Source organism: Capra hircus, chromosome 6, assembly GCF_001704415.2.
Source record: "Capra hircus breed San Clemente chromosome 6, ASM170441v1, whole genome shotgun sequence".
Taxonomy (NCBI): Eukaryota; Metazoa; Chordata; class Mammalia; order Artiodactyla; family Bovidae; genus Capra; species Capra hircus.
In genome coordinates this window covers 36,586,729-36,600,741 of record NC_030813.1, presented here as the reverse complement: position 1 = coordinate 36,600,741, position 14,013 = coordinate 36,586,729, and the positions used below count along the sequence as shown (strand labels likewise).

General features: G+C 40.0%; 2 protein-coding genes across 2 annotated transcripts in view; one reads left to right on the top strand and one right to left on the bottom strand.

Moving 5' to 3' along the window:
• HERC3 (HECT and RLD domain containing E3 ubiquitin protein ligase 3) overlaps positions 1–14,013 on the top strand; it is a 139,315-nt gene that overhangs the window by 109,686 nt on the left and 15,616 nt on the right. The gene's annotated exons all lie outside the window — the stretch shown is intronic.
• NAP1L5 (nucleosome assembly protein 1 like 5) lies at positions 5,199–7,611 on the bottom strand. The gene has a single exon (XM_005709621.3). It carries the CDS (start codon positions 7,213–7,215, stop codon positions 6,463–6,465), a length of 753 nt encoding a protein of 250 aa, XP_005709678.3. The 5' UTR covers positions 7,216–7,611; the 3' UTR covers positions 5,199–6,462.

The window sequence follows — 14,013 nt, the reverse complement described above, 5'->3', positions numbered from 1 at the left end:
CTAGTCAAGGCTATGGTTTTTCCTGTGGTCATGTATGGATGTGGGAGTTGGACTGTGAAGAAGGCTGAGCGCCGAAGAATTGATACTTTTGAACTGTGGTGTTGGAGAAGACTCTTGAGAGTCCCTTGGACTGCAAGGAGATCCAACCAGTCCATTCTGAAGGAAATTAACCCTGTGATTTCTTTGGAAGGAATGATGCTGAAGCTGAAGCTCCAATACTTTGGCCACCTCATGTGAAGAGTTGACTCATTGGAAAAGACTCTGATGCTGGGAGGGATTGGGGGCAGGAGGAGAAGGGGACGACTGAGGATGAGATGGCTGGATGGCATCACGGACTTGATGGACGTGAGTCTGAGTGAACTCCGGAAGATGGTGATGGACAGGGAGGCCTGGCGTGCTGTGATTCATGGGGTCGCAAAGAGTCGGACACGACTGAGCAATTTTCAGTTAATGTTGTGAAGAGTAGAAGTGTTATCATCAAAGCATGTTGAGATCCTGGAAAGAAAAGTTGTATATGATGGTGAAAGATTAATCATTTCCTTTTGACTGTTACATGCCATAATCTGGTCACTGGGTATTTTCATAAATTAGTCTAAGAAAATGAAGTGAAAGAACCAAAAGAATAACACCTGCTGTATTTTTAACTTGAGCAGTTGTATATAGAGATGCTGCTGGCATTGAAGCTGTTTTTATTGAGCTAACAGTAAGATATTTGCTGTCACCACTGCCCTGGAGGAAAATGACAGAAGGATACCAATTCTGTATCCATAATTTATAACATTCCATTTGGTCTTAAAATTGCTCTCTTTACTTTGACAAGAGCTATAGACAGACAAATGAATTACAAGCATCCAGGTAAAAGAACACCCTTGGGTGATTGCTGGTGATCGCTGGCATCTTAGCTAAATCTTGCTGCAACTGGTAGTCACATCTGGATAATACTGTACCACATGACTTAAGTATTTCTCATACTTTGTAACATGGTGTTTATTACCATCAATTAAGAAACCAACCCACATGTCATTCTAAGGTAAGTGCTCCAGTCAGTCAGTCAGTCAGTTCAGTTGCTCAGTCGTGTCCGACTCTTTGCGACCCCATGAACCGCAGCACGCCAGGCCTCCCTGTCCATCACCAACTTCCAGAGTTTACCCAAACTCTCATGTCCATCGAGTCGGTGTAAGGACTGATGTTGAAGCTGAATCTCCAATACTTTGGCCACCTGATGTGAAGAGCTGACTCATTGGAAAAGACCCAGCATCAGGTCTCAAGTTAAAAATACAGCAGTTGTTATTCTTTTGGTTCTTTCACTTCATTTTCTTAGACTAATTTATGAAAATACCCAGTGACAAGATTATGGCATGTAACAGTCAAAAGGAAATGATTAATCTTTCACCATCATATATAACCTCCTTGTAGTCCAAGGGACTCTCAGAAGTCGTCTCCAACACCACAGTTCAAAAGGCACCTAGATTCCATAAAGGAATGTGAAAATAAAACCCACACATGACAAACACTTCTAGATCCTTAAGATCAAGTCAAGTTAGGAATGCTGAGACTTCACTTGATCTCTTGAGATAGTCTATGGGAGGTGCGATCTTTAAGATCTGCATGGTGCTTGTGCTGGGCTGCTACAGGAATAGCAGATAATTAAAATGCTAGTCACATTTCTCGAGTGCTTCCCATAATTGAAGAAACTGAGGCGTGGAGAGGTATAAGTTACTTGCTCAGGTTTACATGGTTAGAAGTCCAGAGTTGAAAAACCAGAGCCAAGATTCAGAGCCATTTTGTTTGAGTGAGAGCTTAGGCTCTCAGCACATTGCCACTAAGAGGCCAAGACCAGAGTTTCAGGGTCCCTGTGTCCCTTCATCCCTTGAAGATAACTAACTTGAAGAGTTTGCTGTTTTCAGTTCAGACAGACTATGCAATTTTTTAAACACAAAGTTGGCATAGTTGAAAACATACAATATATGTATAAAATTGTATGTCTGAATTTTTTAACTTAGGTTGAGATAATGCTTATATCTATAAATTTATTATAAAGCACTCATGCTGCTGCTACTGCTGCTGCTAAGTCACCTCAGTCGTGTCCGACTCTGTGTGACCCCGTAGATGGCAGCCCATCTGGCTCCGCCGTCCCTGGGATTCTCCAGGCAAGAATACTGGAGTAGGTTGCCATTTCCTTCTCCAGTGCATGAAAGTGAAAAGTGAAAGTGAATTCGCTCAGTCGTGTCCGACTCTTGGCGACTCCATGGACTGCAGCCCACCAGGCTCCCCCGTGCATGGGATTTTTCAAGCAAGAGTACTGGAGTGGGGTGCCATTGCCTTCTCCAAAAGCCCTCATGGACAGTCTTAATAATGACTGCACAGCCTGCTATGTGAATGTGTGTTTTCCCTACTTTCCCTTTTGAGTGCCTGGCTTGTTTCTGTGTTTTTTTCCTTCCCTTTATTTCTTTCTCTTCCCCTTCCTTCATTTTTAATAAGACTGTATCAGACATCTTAAGTATAAAACTTTGTTTTTAAAATTGCTCTTTAATGATAAGGTCCCAAGGGTGAAATGGAATTAGTGTATATCACTTTGAACCTGTGGCTATTTTTGCTAAATTGATTTTGCTTATGAATTATACCAACTTATACATCATCATCAATGTATGAGAGTACTAGGATTTCATCTAATCCTTAAAAATACTGAGTGTTCTTTTTTAAAAAAATCTAGTCTAATAAGAAACTTGACTTCACTTGTAAAATTTTATATTTCTCCCATATATAAGCTACTTTACATATTCTACATAGCATTGTTCCATTTTTCTGATGTTTGCCTTTAAAATATTTTTTCTTAAAAAAAGTGAATTAGGTAGACGTGATCATTGCTCAACATTTTAATGAATTAAATGCCACCTAATTTTTCATTTTAAATGACTAATTGTTTTGTGACTTTCGTGTCAATAAAAAAAATGTTTGTGTTCATGTGTATGCACGTGCAAAAGTGTCTGTGTGTGCTTGATGGTAAACTCTGAGTCCGGGAGAGCTGCTGTACTGTGCGTGGGCTGTGAGCGTCAGCCTGCTGCCGTCTTCTACATAATGCTCATAGAGACTGAGTTGAATGCGTAATGCACGCTGGCTTTCTTTTTGCCAGTTATGTTCTGTGTCGCTTACTAATTTGGGTCTATAATGGATTAAAAGTGGTTTATGAGTGAGAGCGTTTGACCTGCCTTAAAGAGGGTATTCTGCTACATATTAACATGCAAGTTTTATGGCTGCCTGAGGAACTATCAAATAAGCAGTTCAGGAAACAGAGGGGAAAGATCAAGCCAGTTAGGAAATGGTGGAAATTGCTTGACATTATGAAGGGCATCACATATGTGCCGATATCCTGAGAAAAGTGGCCAGCAGTGGTATGAATGGTAGCTAGAAAACCCCATAGCTGAAGTTGTATGTATAAGTGAAAGAAAGATCCAGAACTTGCTGGAGGCCTGGACCACTTAGTACTGTCCTTTCAGGATGTGTCTTGCTGCCCTGAACAGGATTGCAGTATTTCCCTTTTTTAAAGTAGTCTGCTGACATCCTTTATATATTTCGCTATTAAGACAAAATGATTTTCATATGATTTATATGAACTCTTTTTTTTTGTATTTGTACTTTATTGCACATTTTATTCCGTTTGCTGCTTGCTTTTAAAAATGTGAAGTCTTTAAAAATGTTTATAACCTCTTAATTTTTGTGTTGTCATGTCTGTTGATTATTTCTTTCGGTCTTAAATCCCTCTAGACTTAACCTTTCCCTGTCCAGTAATTGATAAATGCGTAATAATATATTTTCTTCCATTTAAAATTTTGAGTCCGTAGTTTAAGATAAAAAATCTTGTTTCCATATTAGTAAACAATTAGGTGAAGATTAGGGTAGTTATATGGTTCTAGATACAGTTTGGGTTTTGATTTGAAGTGTAGTAAATAAAATGTTGATATGGGAAGAATTGACACTTTTGTGATATTCAGTCTTACCTTCCAAAGGCCTGTTTTACATTTCTTTGTGATATTCTATTTTTTTTCTTTTCATAGGTTGCATACATTTTTGAGGTTTTTATAAATATATTTTATATACCATGAGAGCCATTTGCATGTATTTTTACCATTATTAAAGTGCCTAGAAATAATTAATGGTTTTTATATATTTATCTGGTAACTGATCAGTTCCTCAAACTTAGTGAATGTGATAGCTTTCAACTGATTCTCTTGGGCTTTCTATATAAAATCACATCCCTTCCAAAATTTTTTATTTTCCCCACTAATTACACACCTTATTTGTTTCACTCATTTTTGTTTTTGTAGGACCTAGAAAAACAAGTCTTTTATTCCTAGGGATAAAGAATGAATATTGAACTTTTAGGTTTTTTTTTTTTTTTGCTTCTGTTCCAGATGGGTATGATTATCATTTACTTCTTCTATAATAAATTATTTTGATTTTCTCTTTTTGTTGTCTTGATGCTAAGGAAGATTGTTACATTAAGGTTTTACTCAACTATTGCAATTAGCAACAGGTCAGAGCTTCCTTCCATTTCCTAAGGTAAATCTGTCTAATGTTACTTCTGAATAATTTTAACCCTTAAGGGAAATGAAAAAAAAAAACCACATCTGTGTGTTTAAAATTTGGGGGGAGTCACTTTCCTTTTTTTTTTTTTTTCACTTTCAATTTTATACTTAATTTAGAATGTCCAGATATAAAGTTGAAATAGCCTTTATATGCATAATGTCTTTTATTCTTTCTGGGAGGAAATCAAACTCATTTTTATATTGAGGAAGAAGACCTTTTATTGAATTTACTTGTTTATGAATGAAAGGCCACATTCTTAAACAATAAAATCATAAGAATATAATGAAAAAAATCATAAGAATATAATGTATTTTCTCCCCTTTTGTAACTTAGGAGAGGACTGAATTTCAAATCTTCCTCTTTTATCTTTTATATAATAACAATATTAACAACAGCTGAAGTACTTTGAGCATTTAGTGTCAGATGCTGGTCTATGAGCTTTATGTAAATTAACTAGCTTGTTCTCCATAATAACCTGTGAGGAAGGAACTGTTACTATCCCCTTTTATAGATAAGGAGAAACTAAACACAGATTAACTGAATTGCTCGAGATTCATTGTTAATAAGAGGCAGATCTGGGATTTCATTCCAGGCAGTCAGAAAATGAGTCCTTTTGTTTTTTGAAAATACTGTTTTATTAACACCACAGTGGTAAACAACTTTATGCTTAAATTTCCTTATAGATTACACAGTTCAAAACCCACAAAGAAGCTAAGAGTCTTTACATTAAATGTGTCCTCCTAAAAATCCTTTGCTGTATGCCAATCTGTTCCCAAGCGGTAAAATTTGATTATGCACCATTTTATATTAATATGTCACATTTACATAGCAAAATAACGAAGGCACAGCTAACACAAGCAAACTTAAACCCTTTCTACTTCTGAGGATGGGGACACACAGTTGGATTGGTTCTTCAAGTATATATTTTTTCCCAAATATTAGCTTCAGTGAAGAGTTCTGATAATTTTCACAGCTACATTCTAAAAGCTACAAGACAAAAAGACATCACACAATTCAAAGTACATAACATTGGATACACATGCTTTACAGACTTTACTAGAATTCTACATTTTTTTCAAGTAAATTAATACTTCTAAAATACTTGATAAAGGGATTTAATACTCAAACAATTGGGATTTGTTTTACACCTTTGTAAATAGACATTATCAAGAAAATACATAAACACGAGACTGTAAATAATGAACACATACGTTGACAATATTGTACAGGTCATACACCCTCCTTCTCGGAACCAAATATTCAGAACAGTCTTTAGAATCTGAAGTGGCAGTTTTCTGAGCCTCATTAACAGTATTGTCATGATCTCCAGCACCGGCTTCCTTCCTCCCATCTCTCTTCTCTGAAGCGTAAAGCTGATGTTACAAAAACAAAGTCTTAAAGATGAGATCTGTCTTGAGTTCTGCTGCTGCTGCGCTGGAAAAATGCAAAACTAACGAAATTGAAGAATTTGGCACTGAGAACACGTTCGATCTCGGCTTGGGTATTCCGTGCCTAGTGCGATGATACCGTGATGAAAGGATTTTCAAAGTGACGTTCTTTAATTCACATCTACTTGATACCCTTAGTAAGTCTCAACTCCAGTCCTCACAGAAGAGATCATGAAAAATCATTTTAAATTTAACTCATTTTCAACACCTGTTGGTATATTTGTGTTCAAATTGGAAATCAAATTTGAGACGTGCTGGGCATAATCTGATTGCGTCAATTTCATAGTATTTTAGGAATGTCAGAATTGATTCCTGCTGTACTTTGGTCCAAAACCTGAGCCGTTCAAGTCCACCAATGTGTACAAAATAATAGTAATCGGGGTTTTAAATCTGCGTCGTCATTCTCCTCTGCGCACTCTGCCCCCGCTTATTTCTTGGCGTCATCAGGCACTGCAGAGTAGGGACCCTCATCTTTGGCGGCAACGGTCGCGGCAGCCTCTGCTGCAGGCTCTTCTTCCTCCTCGTCCTCCTCCTCTCCCTCCTCCTCATCCTCGTACTCGTCATCATCATCATCCTCCTCATCACCCTCTAAGGTCCATGCACACCCCTCCATCTCACCGGTGAGCTCTTGGATCTTAGCAAGTAAGGGCTTATAGATATCGTTATACTTTTTCTCCAGAGCCTGGAATTCCTTGTCAAATTTGGCTTCTATCTTATCGCATCGCTTCTGCAGCTTTTTGAGAGCCAGGACTCGGCATTTCACCGAGTTAGGCAGGCTCTCGATAAAGTCATTTCTAGGCTTTGGTGCATTCTCTGCAGGGGTCTGGGGCTCCTCAGCCATCTGACCGACCGCACCGTCGGAGTCGCCGGACGCGCTGTCAGAATCTCCCCCCTGCGCACCGCCTTCCGCCATTACCTCCTCCGCTGCCGCAGCCGCGTCCGCTGCTGCTGCTGCTGCCGCCGCTGCCTGGCTCCGCTCCGCAGAGCGCTGGTTCTGCGAGTCAGCCATGTTCGAGGAGCAGCGCAGAGGTCTAGGTGGCTCCCACAGAGACCTGCACCCGAGCTGCACCACAGCGATCCTGCGGCTGCGGCAAGCGGCAAGAGGCGCTGACGTCGGCCGCGACGGTGACGTCGCGCGGCCCCGCCCTTTCCCCCTGCGGGCCCTTGACTGGCTCCGCATAATCAGCTGATGGTGGGGCCCTCGAACCGCACCAGCAGCCTCCTGTTGCTACCCTGCTCTCCCCCGCACTGCTGGCAACGTCAGGACCCGTTTCCTAGCTACCCTGCTTACCCTCACATCTGCCTGCGCAAATCCTTGCCCGACTAGAGAGGAGCTGGGGGTGGCGGCAGGTGTCCGCGGCAATTTTTCACGAACTGTGTGGACGGGCTTAGCCTTTGCCACTTGGCTCCTCTAGCTCACGCAGGTGCTTATATACATCTGCCAGTATAGCTGTCTTGGCATTTGTCTCCATCTCTCTGTAGCTGGCGTTGGCATGTCGAGCTTACTCTTGGGGACTCGGCTTTGGTCACCTCAGATTTCACTGAAGTCCTTGCCAGAGAGTAGAGGCCTGGGGGGATCTGCCTCCACTCCACCCCTTAGGGACCTGTGGCGGAACTGTACAGTTTTCAGCCCTTTCTCCCCTCGTCCCACCCTCAGCAGCCCCTCTTGCCCCTCTCTCAACCTAGTGGCACGTACGCCGGTAGCACAGTCTTTTTTAAGTTAGGCGGACCCTGGAAGCAGTTTCGGAGCCATTTGACCAGGAAATGTATGAAACCCTGGGTATCCTGGAATATTCCAGAAGGCTCCTCAATAGCCTTGTCCTGTGGGGAGGAATAAAGCTGGAGGGAGGCCAAAGAAAGCAAAGCCTTCTAACGCTGGAGGCCCGGGGTAAGGGGCCCCCTGCCTTATCGGGGCTGAGGCGCGTGTTTAACAGTGCCGTTTGCTAGGGACGGACCGTCACACACGTACACACAGGCGTTGTCCCCTGGACATGGTTCAGCATCTGCTCCGAGGGTCTAACTGGTGATTTGTATGAGAACCATTAAAAAAAAACTGTCGAATACTAATCTCTTGTTTTCTAACAGTCAAATGAGTAGACATTTTAGTTTCCTGTTTATTAAATCAAAGTGAGAGCTTCTTGAATAAGGGTAAGAGCACATTATTTTAGGTATGGAAGCCAGACGATGTAGGACTTGTTCAGGAATGTTTTCAAATTAAGCATTACTTACACAAATGCTTTTTTCCCCATTATATTGGGACTTGCTGAAGTATTTACATAAAACACATGAATGTAAGGAAATTAACTGCCCAAGTACATTTGGTGTGTCTTTTTGGGTCTTGTAAATGTTAGTTAATAATATGCAAAGCATTTAGTGCTGACGCTTAGCAAGAACTTGATATTTTGTTTACAAAATAGTTAAATTGCCTTTATTACTCAAAGATAACCTGCAATAATATACTCTTAGAAAAGGACATCTTTGTGCCCTTCCCCAAAGAAACTTTACAAAAGGTTCAATATAGCCCCAGTAGAAAATATCTTAGTTTTTTTTGTACTTGTAGTTCCTATTATTTATTTTACTTTCTTAATTATCTCTCAGATTATTTAGTTTCTGCTTCCCTGTTACCATTCATAATGATGAGATTTTTTTTGGTTAAGGTTGAAATTTCGATCCTAACTCTGAATTTGGTGTAATAATGTATCTGTATGTAGTTGGCTGACACTATACATATTTAAAACATCACAATCAATACATATCAATACATCTTTTGATAGGTACAGCTACTGTGAGGTTAAGACTGTATTTTCTCATTTAAAAAAATAAGGAACTTAGGTGAAGAAAAGGGAAGTGAAATGCTGTTTTATAATATGTATCACCTAATTGGCAGAATCAGGGACAGAAGCCAGGCCTTCAAACTCCTGTAATATAGAAGCTATGACACACTTTAAAAAGACGAAAGTAAACTCAGACTTTACGCAGTCTAACTAACTTGAATTACTTGAAACAACCAGGGTGTACCCATCTTTTAGGATTTTTATGTTCCCATCTTAAAAAATCTTTAAACTTAGTGTTAAGCTAGGCTTTACTGACCAGGGTTCTTGGACTCCTTAATAAATGGAAATTGATAAGAGACTAGATGGTAAATTCAAGCAAGGCTTTTTTGGGACTCTTGCTGCCAGCAGAAGGGAACTAAAACAAGTAACTTCCTTGTTTACCTCCTGTGAGGATAGAGGGGCTGGCACTGGGAAGCAGATTTCTTATATGGGGTAAGGGTGGGGGAGGGATGGATTCAGGCCAGGGGGTGGGGCTTAGGTGGTCTGACCACCCCCTTGGTGGTACTGTGTGCAGGGGGCACGTGAAATACCCTTCTTTTGCTTCTGATACCCTGCTTTTGCTCCCGGCCCCTCAAGTTGGCTCCCGGAAGTTGGATTTTCCGTCTTTTTGTGTCTTGTTCATAAATTGCCAAGAGAGCCTGTGCATGCAGCTATTTTTAGTCCTTGTTACTTCCTATTTTGTTGTTTGAGGAGAGATTTGTCCAGATATAAGCACTGCAGCAAAGGGTCCCAGCTCCCACCTACCTCAAGGCTACTCTTTTTTTTTTTTAAAGGCTGTATTGAGATATAGTTCATGTACAACAAATTTTGCCCTTTTTAGGGTACTTTGACAAACACATAGAGTCATGTAAACACTACGTTAATGGAATTGTAGAACAGTGACCTCATCTTCTTCAAATACCCTCACGTTCTTTCCCTTACTGTCAACCCTGGCAACCACTGGTCTGTGATCTGTCTCTGTAGTCCCCAGAATGTCGTATAAGTGGAATAGGTGTGTAGCCTTTTGAGTCTGGCCTTTTTCTCTCAGCATAATGAATTGGAGATTCATCGGTGGCAATGTATATTAGTAGTCTGTTCCTTTTTATTTGCTGACTAGTATCCCATTTGAGTTATTTCCAGTTCTTTGTGATTATGAATAATGCTGCTGTGAACATGCATCAACAGATTCTATGTGAATAAAGGTTTTTATTTCTCTTGAGTGAATACCTAGAAGTGGAATTACTAGGTCATATGGTAAATGTAGGTTTAATTTTATAGGACGTTTCCACAATGTTTTCCACAGTGGCTATACTATTTTGCTTTTACACTGGCGATATCTGAGAGTGGCAGTTGCTCCACATCCTCACCGTTTCATATTGTTGAGTTTTGTCCCCTAATCTAAGAGCTGTATGTGGGTCCATAATGATTAATGACATCATCTTCTAGTGTGCTTACGTGTCATTCATATATCTTCTTTGATAAAATGTCTGTTTAGATCTTTTTCTTATTTTCTAAATTGAATTTTTTGTTCTCTTACTACTTTTCTAACGTTTTTTATATATCCTGGGTACAAGTCTTATGTAAGATATGTGTTTTTTAAATATGCTCTTTGGTCTGTGATTTGTCTTTCATTTTTGTAATAGTGTCTTAAAATTTTGATAAATCCATTTATCAATCTTTTCATAGTAGATTATGCTTTTGGTGTCATATTTAAGAAATCTTTGCCAAATTCAAGGCCATAAAGATTTGGTCTTAGTTTCCTTCCAGAAGTTTTACAACTTAAATTTTCACATTTAGACTCTGGTCCAGTTGATTTAATTTTTAAATAAGTTGTGAGGTATATGGGCTTCTCTGGTGACTCAGACAGTAAAGAATCTGCCTGCAGTTTGAGAGACTCGGGTTCGATCCCTGGGTCAGGAAGATCCCCTGGAGAAGGGAATGGCTACCCACTGCAGTATTTTTGCCTGGAGAATTCCATGGACAGAGGAGCCTGGTGGGCTACAGTCTATGGGATTGTAAAGAGTAGGACACGGCTGAGTAACCAACATTACTACTACTATAGGGATATATACCTTTTACATATTAATCTTCTGTTGATATGGTACCATTTCTTGAAAATACTATCCTTTATTCATGGAATTGCTCATTCAATTTGGCAAAAAGTAATTGTCCATATGAGGGCTGCCCTGTAGTTCAGCTGATAAAGAATCACCTGCAGGGCAAGATACCCCAGTTTAATTCCTGGGTTGGGAAGGTCCCCTGGAGGAGGGGATGGCAACCCACTCTAGTATTCTTGCCTGGAGAATCCCCATGGACAGAGGAGCCTGGTGGGCTACAGTCCACGGGTTACAAAGAGTCAGACACGACTGAGCGACTCAGCACAGCACAGTTGTCCATATACATGTTGATCCATTTCTGGACTTTCTGTTGCATTGATTTATGTGTCCTTTCACCAGTACCACACTTGGTAACTGTGTAAGTCATGAAATTAGGTACTGCAAGTTGGTTAACTCTGTTCTTTCTCAAAATTATTTTGCTCTTCTAGTTCCTTTGACTTTCTGTGTTTATTTCAGAATTGGTTTGACAAGCATTGTAAGAGACCCTTGGATTCAGACTCTGAAAACAGTTTGCAATGCATATAGTACCTGCTTTTTAAGAATTATCTGTTTAAAAGTTTTAACTCTTGTTATTAAGAGTTGTCTCATTTTGTGGGCTTGATGGACTCTAGCGTGTTATTGGGGCTGCCAGTAACACATAGTTGGGAATAGCAAGATGAGCTGTCATACCATCAAGTCCTTATCTCTGCTTATTGTAATTTCTCACACACCTGTCACATTGGGGGAAAAATAAGGAAGGTGGATGATGGGACGGCACTTTGGTGAAGTGGTTGGGAGCACAAGTCTGTATTCAGACATCTGGCTTCACTTTCTGCCCCTGCCCACTTACTAGTTGTTTGTCTTGAATTCAGTTCTCAGATTGGAATAATGATAACATCAACTTCAAAATGTTTTTTCTTGGGTTTTTGTGTATTTGTTTTTATTGGGCCACAATTCTCATACCATAAAATTTACTCAAAGGGTAGTCCTAAGTATCACTGAGATAGTGTGTATCCAAGTACTTATAATTGAGTAAGTTCTTCACATCACGTTGTTCATTAGATTTTTTAGAATACTTATGCATTTATTTGACTGAGCCAGGTCTTAGTTGTGGCATGTGGGATCTTTAGTTGAGGCAAGTAGATTCTAGACCTGGAGAATAATTCTCTTGGGTTCTGTGCTCTTCTGTTCGCAGCCAGTTAATTCTGTTGGCTCATTTCACACCTGTGGAATTCTGGCGGTCTTTCTTTCTTTCTTTTTTTTTTTTTTTAACTATCTCTGCCCCTTCAGTGCAAGCTGGCAGTGTTCCTGCTTATATAAAATTCTCGTAAAACTTATTGGCCTCCCAGGCAATTCATGGGGGTCCATGCCATCAGACAAGAGAGGCCTCCACAGATCTTTCCTGGATAGCCACATCTTTACCCCTGGCTTCTGCGGAGATGGTTGACTGGATCCATAAGTCACATGCCTGATCTCTTTAGCAGACCATTGTTCAGCCACATCCTTGGTCTTGTTTTCAGAGCATGCTATCTGGATAGGCTGAGGATTTCCAAACTTTCCAGTTGTATTTCTTTTTCGCGTAACAATTCCCTCTTTATCTCTTTCCTCTTGCATTTTACTATAAGCAGCAAGAAGAAACCAGGTCACACCTTTAATATCTTGCTCAGAAATGTCATCCACTAAGTAACCAAGTTTATCACTTACAATTCCTACCTTCTATAAAACATTAGAACATGATTTGGCCAAGTTCTCTGCCACTTTATAACAAGATTGCCTGTTTCCAGTTTCAAAAAAATAATGTGTTCTTCATCTCCGTCTGGGACTTTACCAAAGTGCTTTAACATCCATATTTCTATCAATATTCTGTTTATGATTTTTATGTATTTTCTAAGACAGTAGAAGCTTTCACTGTAGCTCTCCTCTTTTCTTTCCGAGCCTTCACTGGAATCTTCTTTAAGGTCCTTATTTCTATCAATAGCTTCTTCAAGGCAAACTAGGCTTTTTCTATCATGCCTTCAAAAGCCTTCCAGCCTCTACTTATTACCCGATTCCAAAGTCACTTTTACATTTTTAGGTATGTGCTATTGTAGTACCCCACTTTCTGGTACCTAAATCTGTCTTGGGGTTCTCCAGACAAAGAGAACTAATAACATACACACACACGCACATAAAGATAAAAATTGATTTTAAGGAATCTGTGTGTGTGATTGTGGGTCTGGCAAATCAGAAACCTTCAGAGCAGGATTAGGCTGAAAATTCTGGCAGGCGTTGATGTGACAGTCTTGAGTCAGAAGGCAGTCTAGAGGCCAGATTCCTTCTTTGGAGAACTTTAGTCTTTTAGAGCCTTCAGCTGACAGGATGAGGCTATCCACATTATGAAAACTAATCTGCTTTACTCAAAGTCTAAAAGTGAATCACATCCAAAAAATTCCTTCCCAGCAACATCTTGAGTGATGTTTGATCAACAGCTGGGCATGATAGCTAAGCCAAACTGACACATAAAATTAACCATCGCAGGCTATAATGCAAAATCATGCTGATGGTGCTTTTCTTAGATAGTTGTACCAGAAAAATGTTACCAACTGTTGACAGAATTAAAAAATGCAGTACATGAAAGCTGCGAGTTCTGGTTTTATTCAGGGACCTTACAGAGGACTATAGCCCTGGAGACAGTTTGTCAGCTAACTCTGAGCAGTTGCTCGAAAGGGGCAGGACAGCAGCCAGTATATATGAATTTTTTGGCTGGGAAATACATGGAGTCAGGCATACATCTTAGTGAAAGATTACTGCTAATCATAATCAAAGAAGTGCTTATCTTTATATGGGAAGATGAAACAATCTGGGGCCATTGAAATTCTTCCTCAAGTATGTATCAAAACTATTGAAAGGTCCATACATTCAAAACACAAAACGCTCCATTCTGTTTTTTGTCCTCAATTCCTTTCAGTGTGTACTGTAGGTCAGTGAGTGTAATAGCAAATGACTTGATCATTGTAGAACTGGATGGCAGGCAATATTCTTTGTTTTACCACTACCTCCCTTTAGATCATAGGTTGAACCAAGGATTAG

Excerpts from the sequence above, each read along its gene's own strand:
- NAP1L5 (XM_005709621.3), bottom strand. The coding sequence starts at position 7,215 with ATGCGGAGCCAGTCAAGGGCCCGCAGGGGGAAAGGGCGGGGCCGCGCG.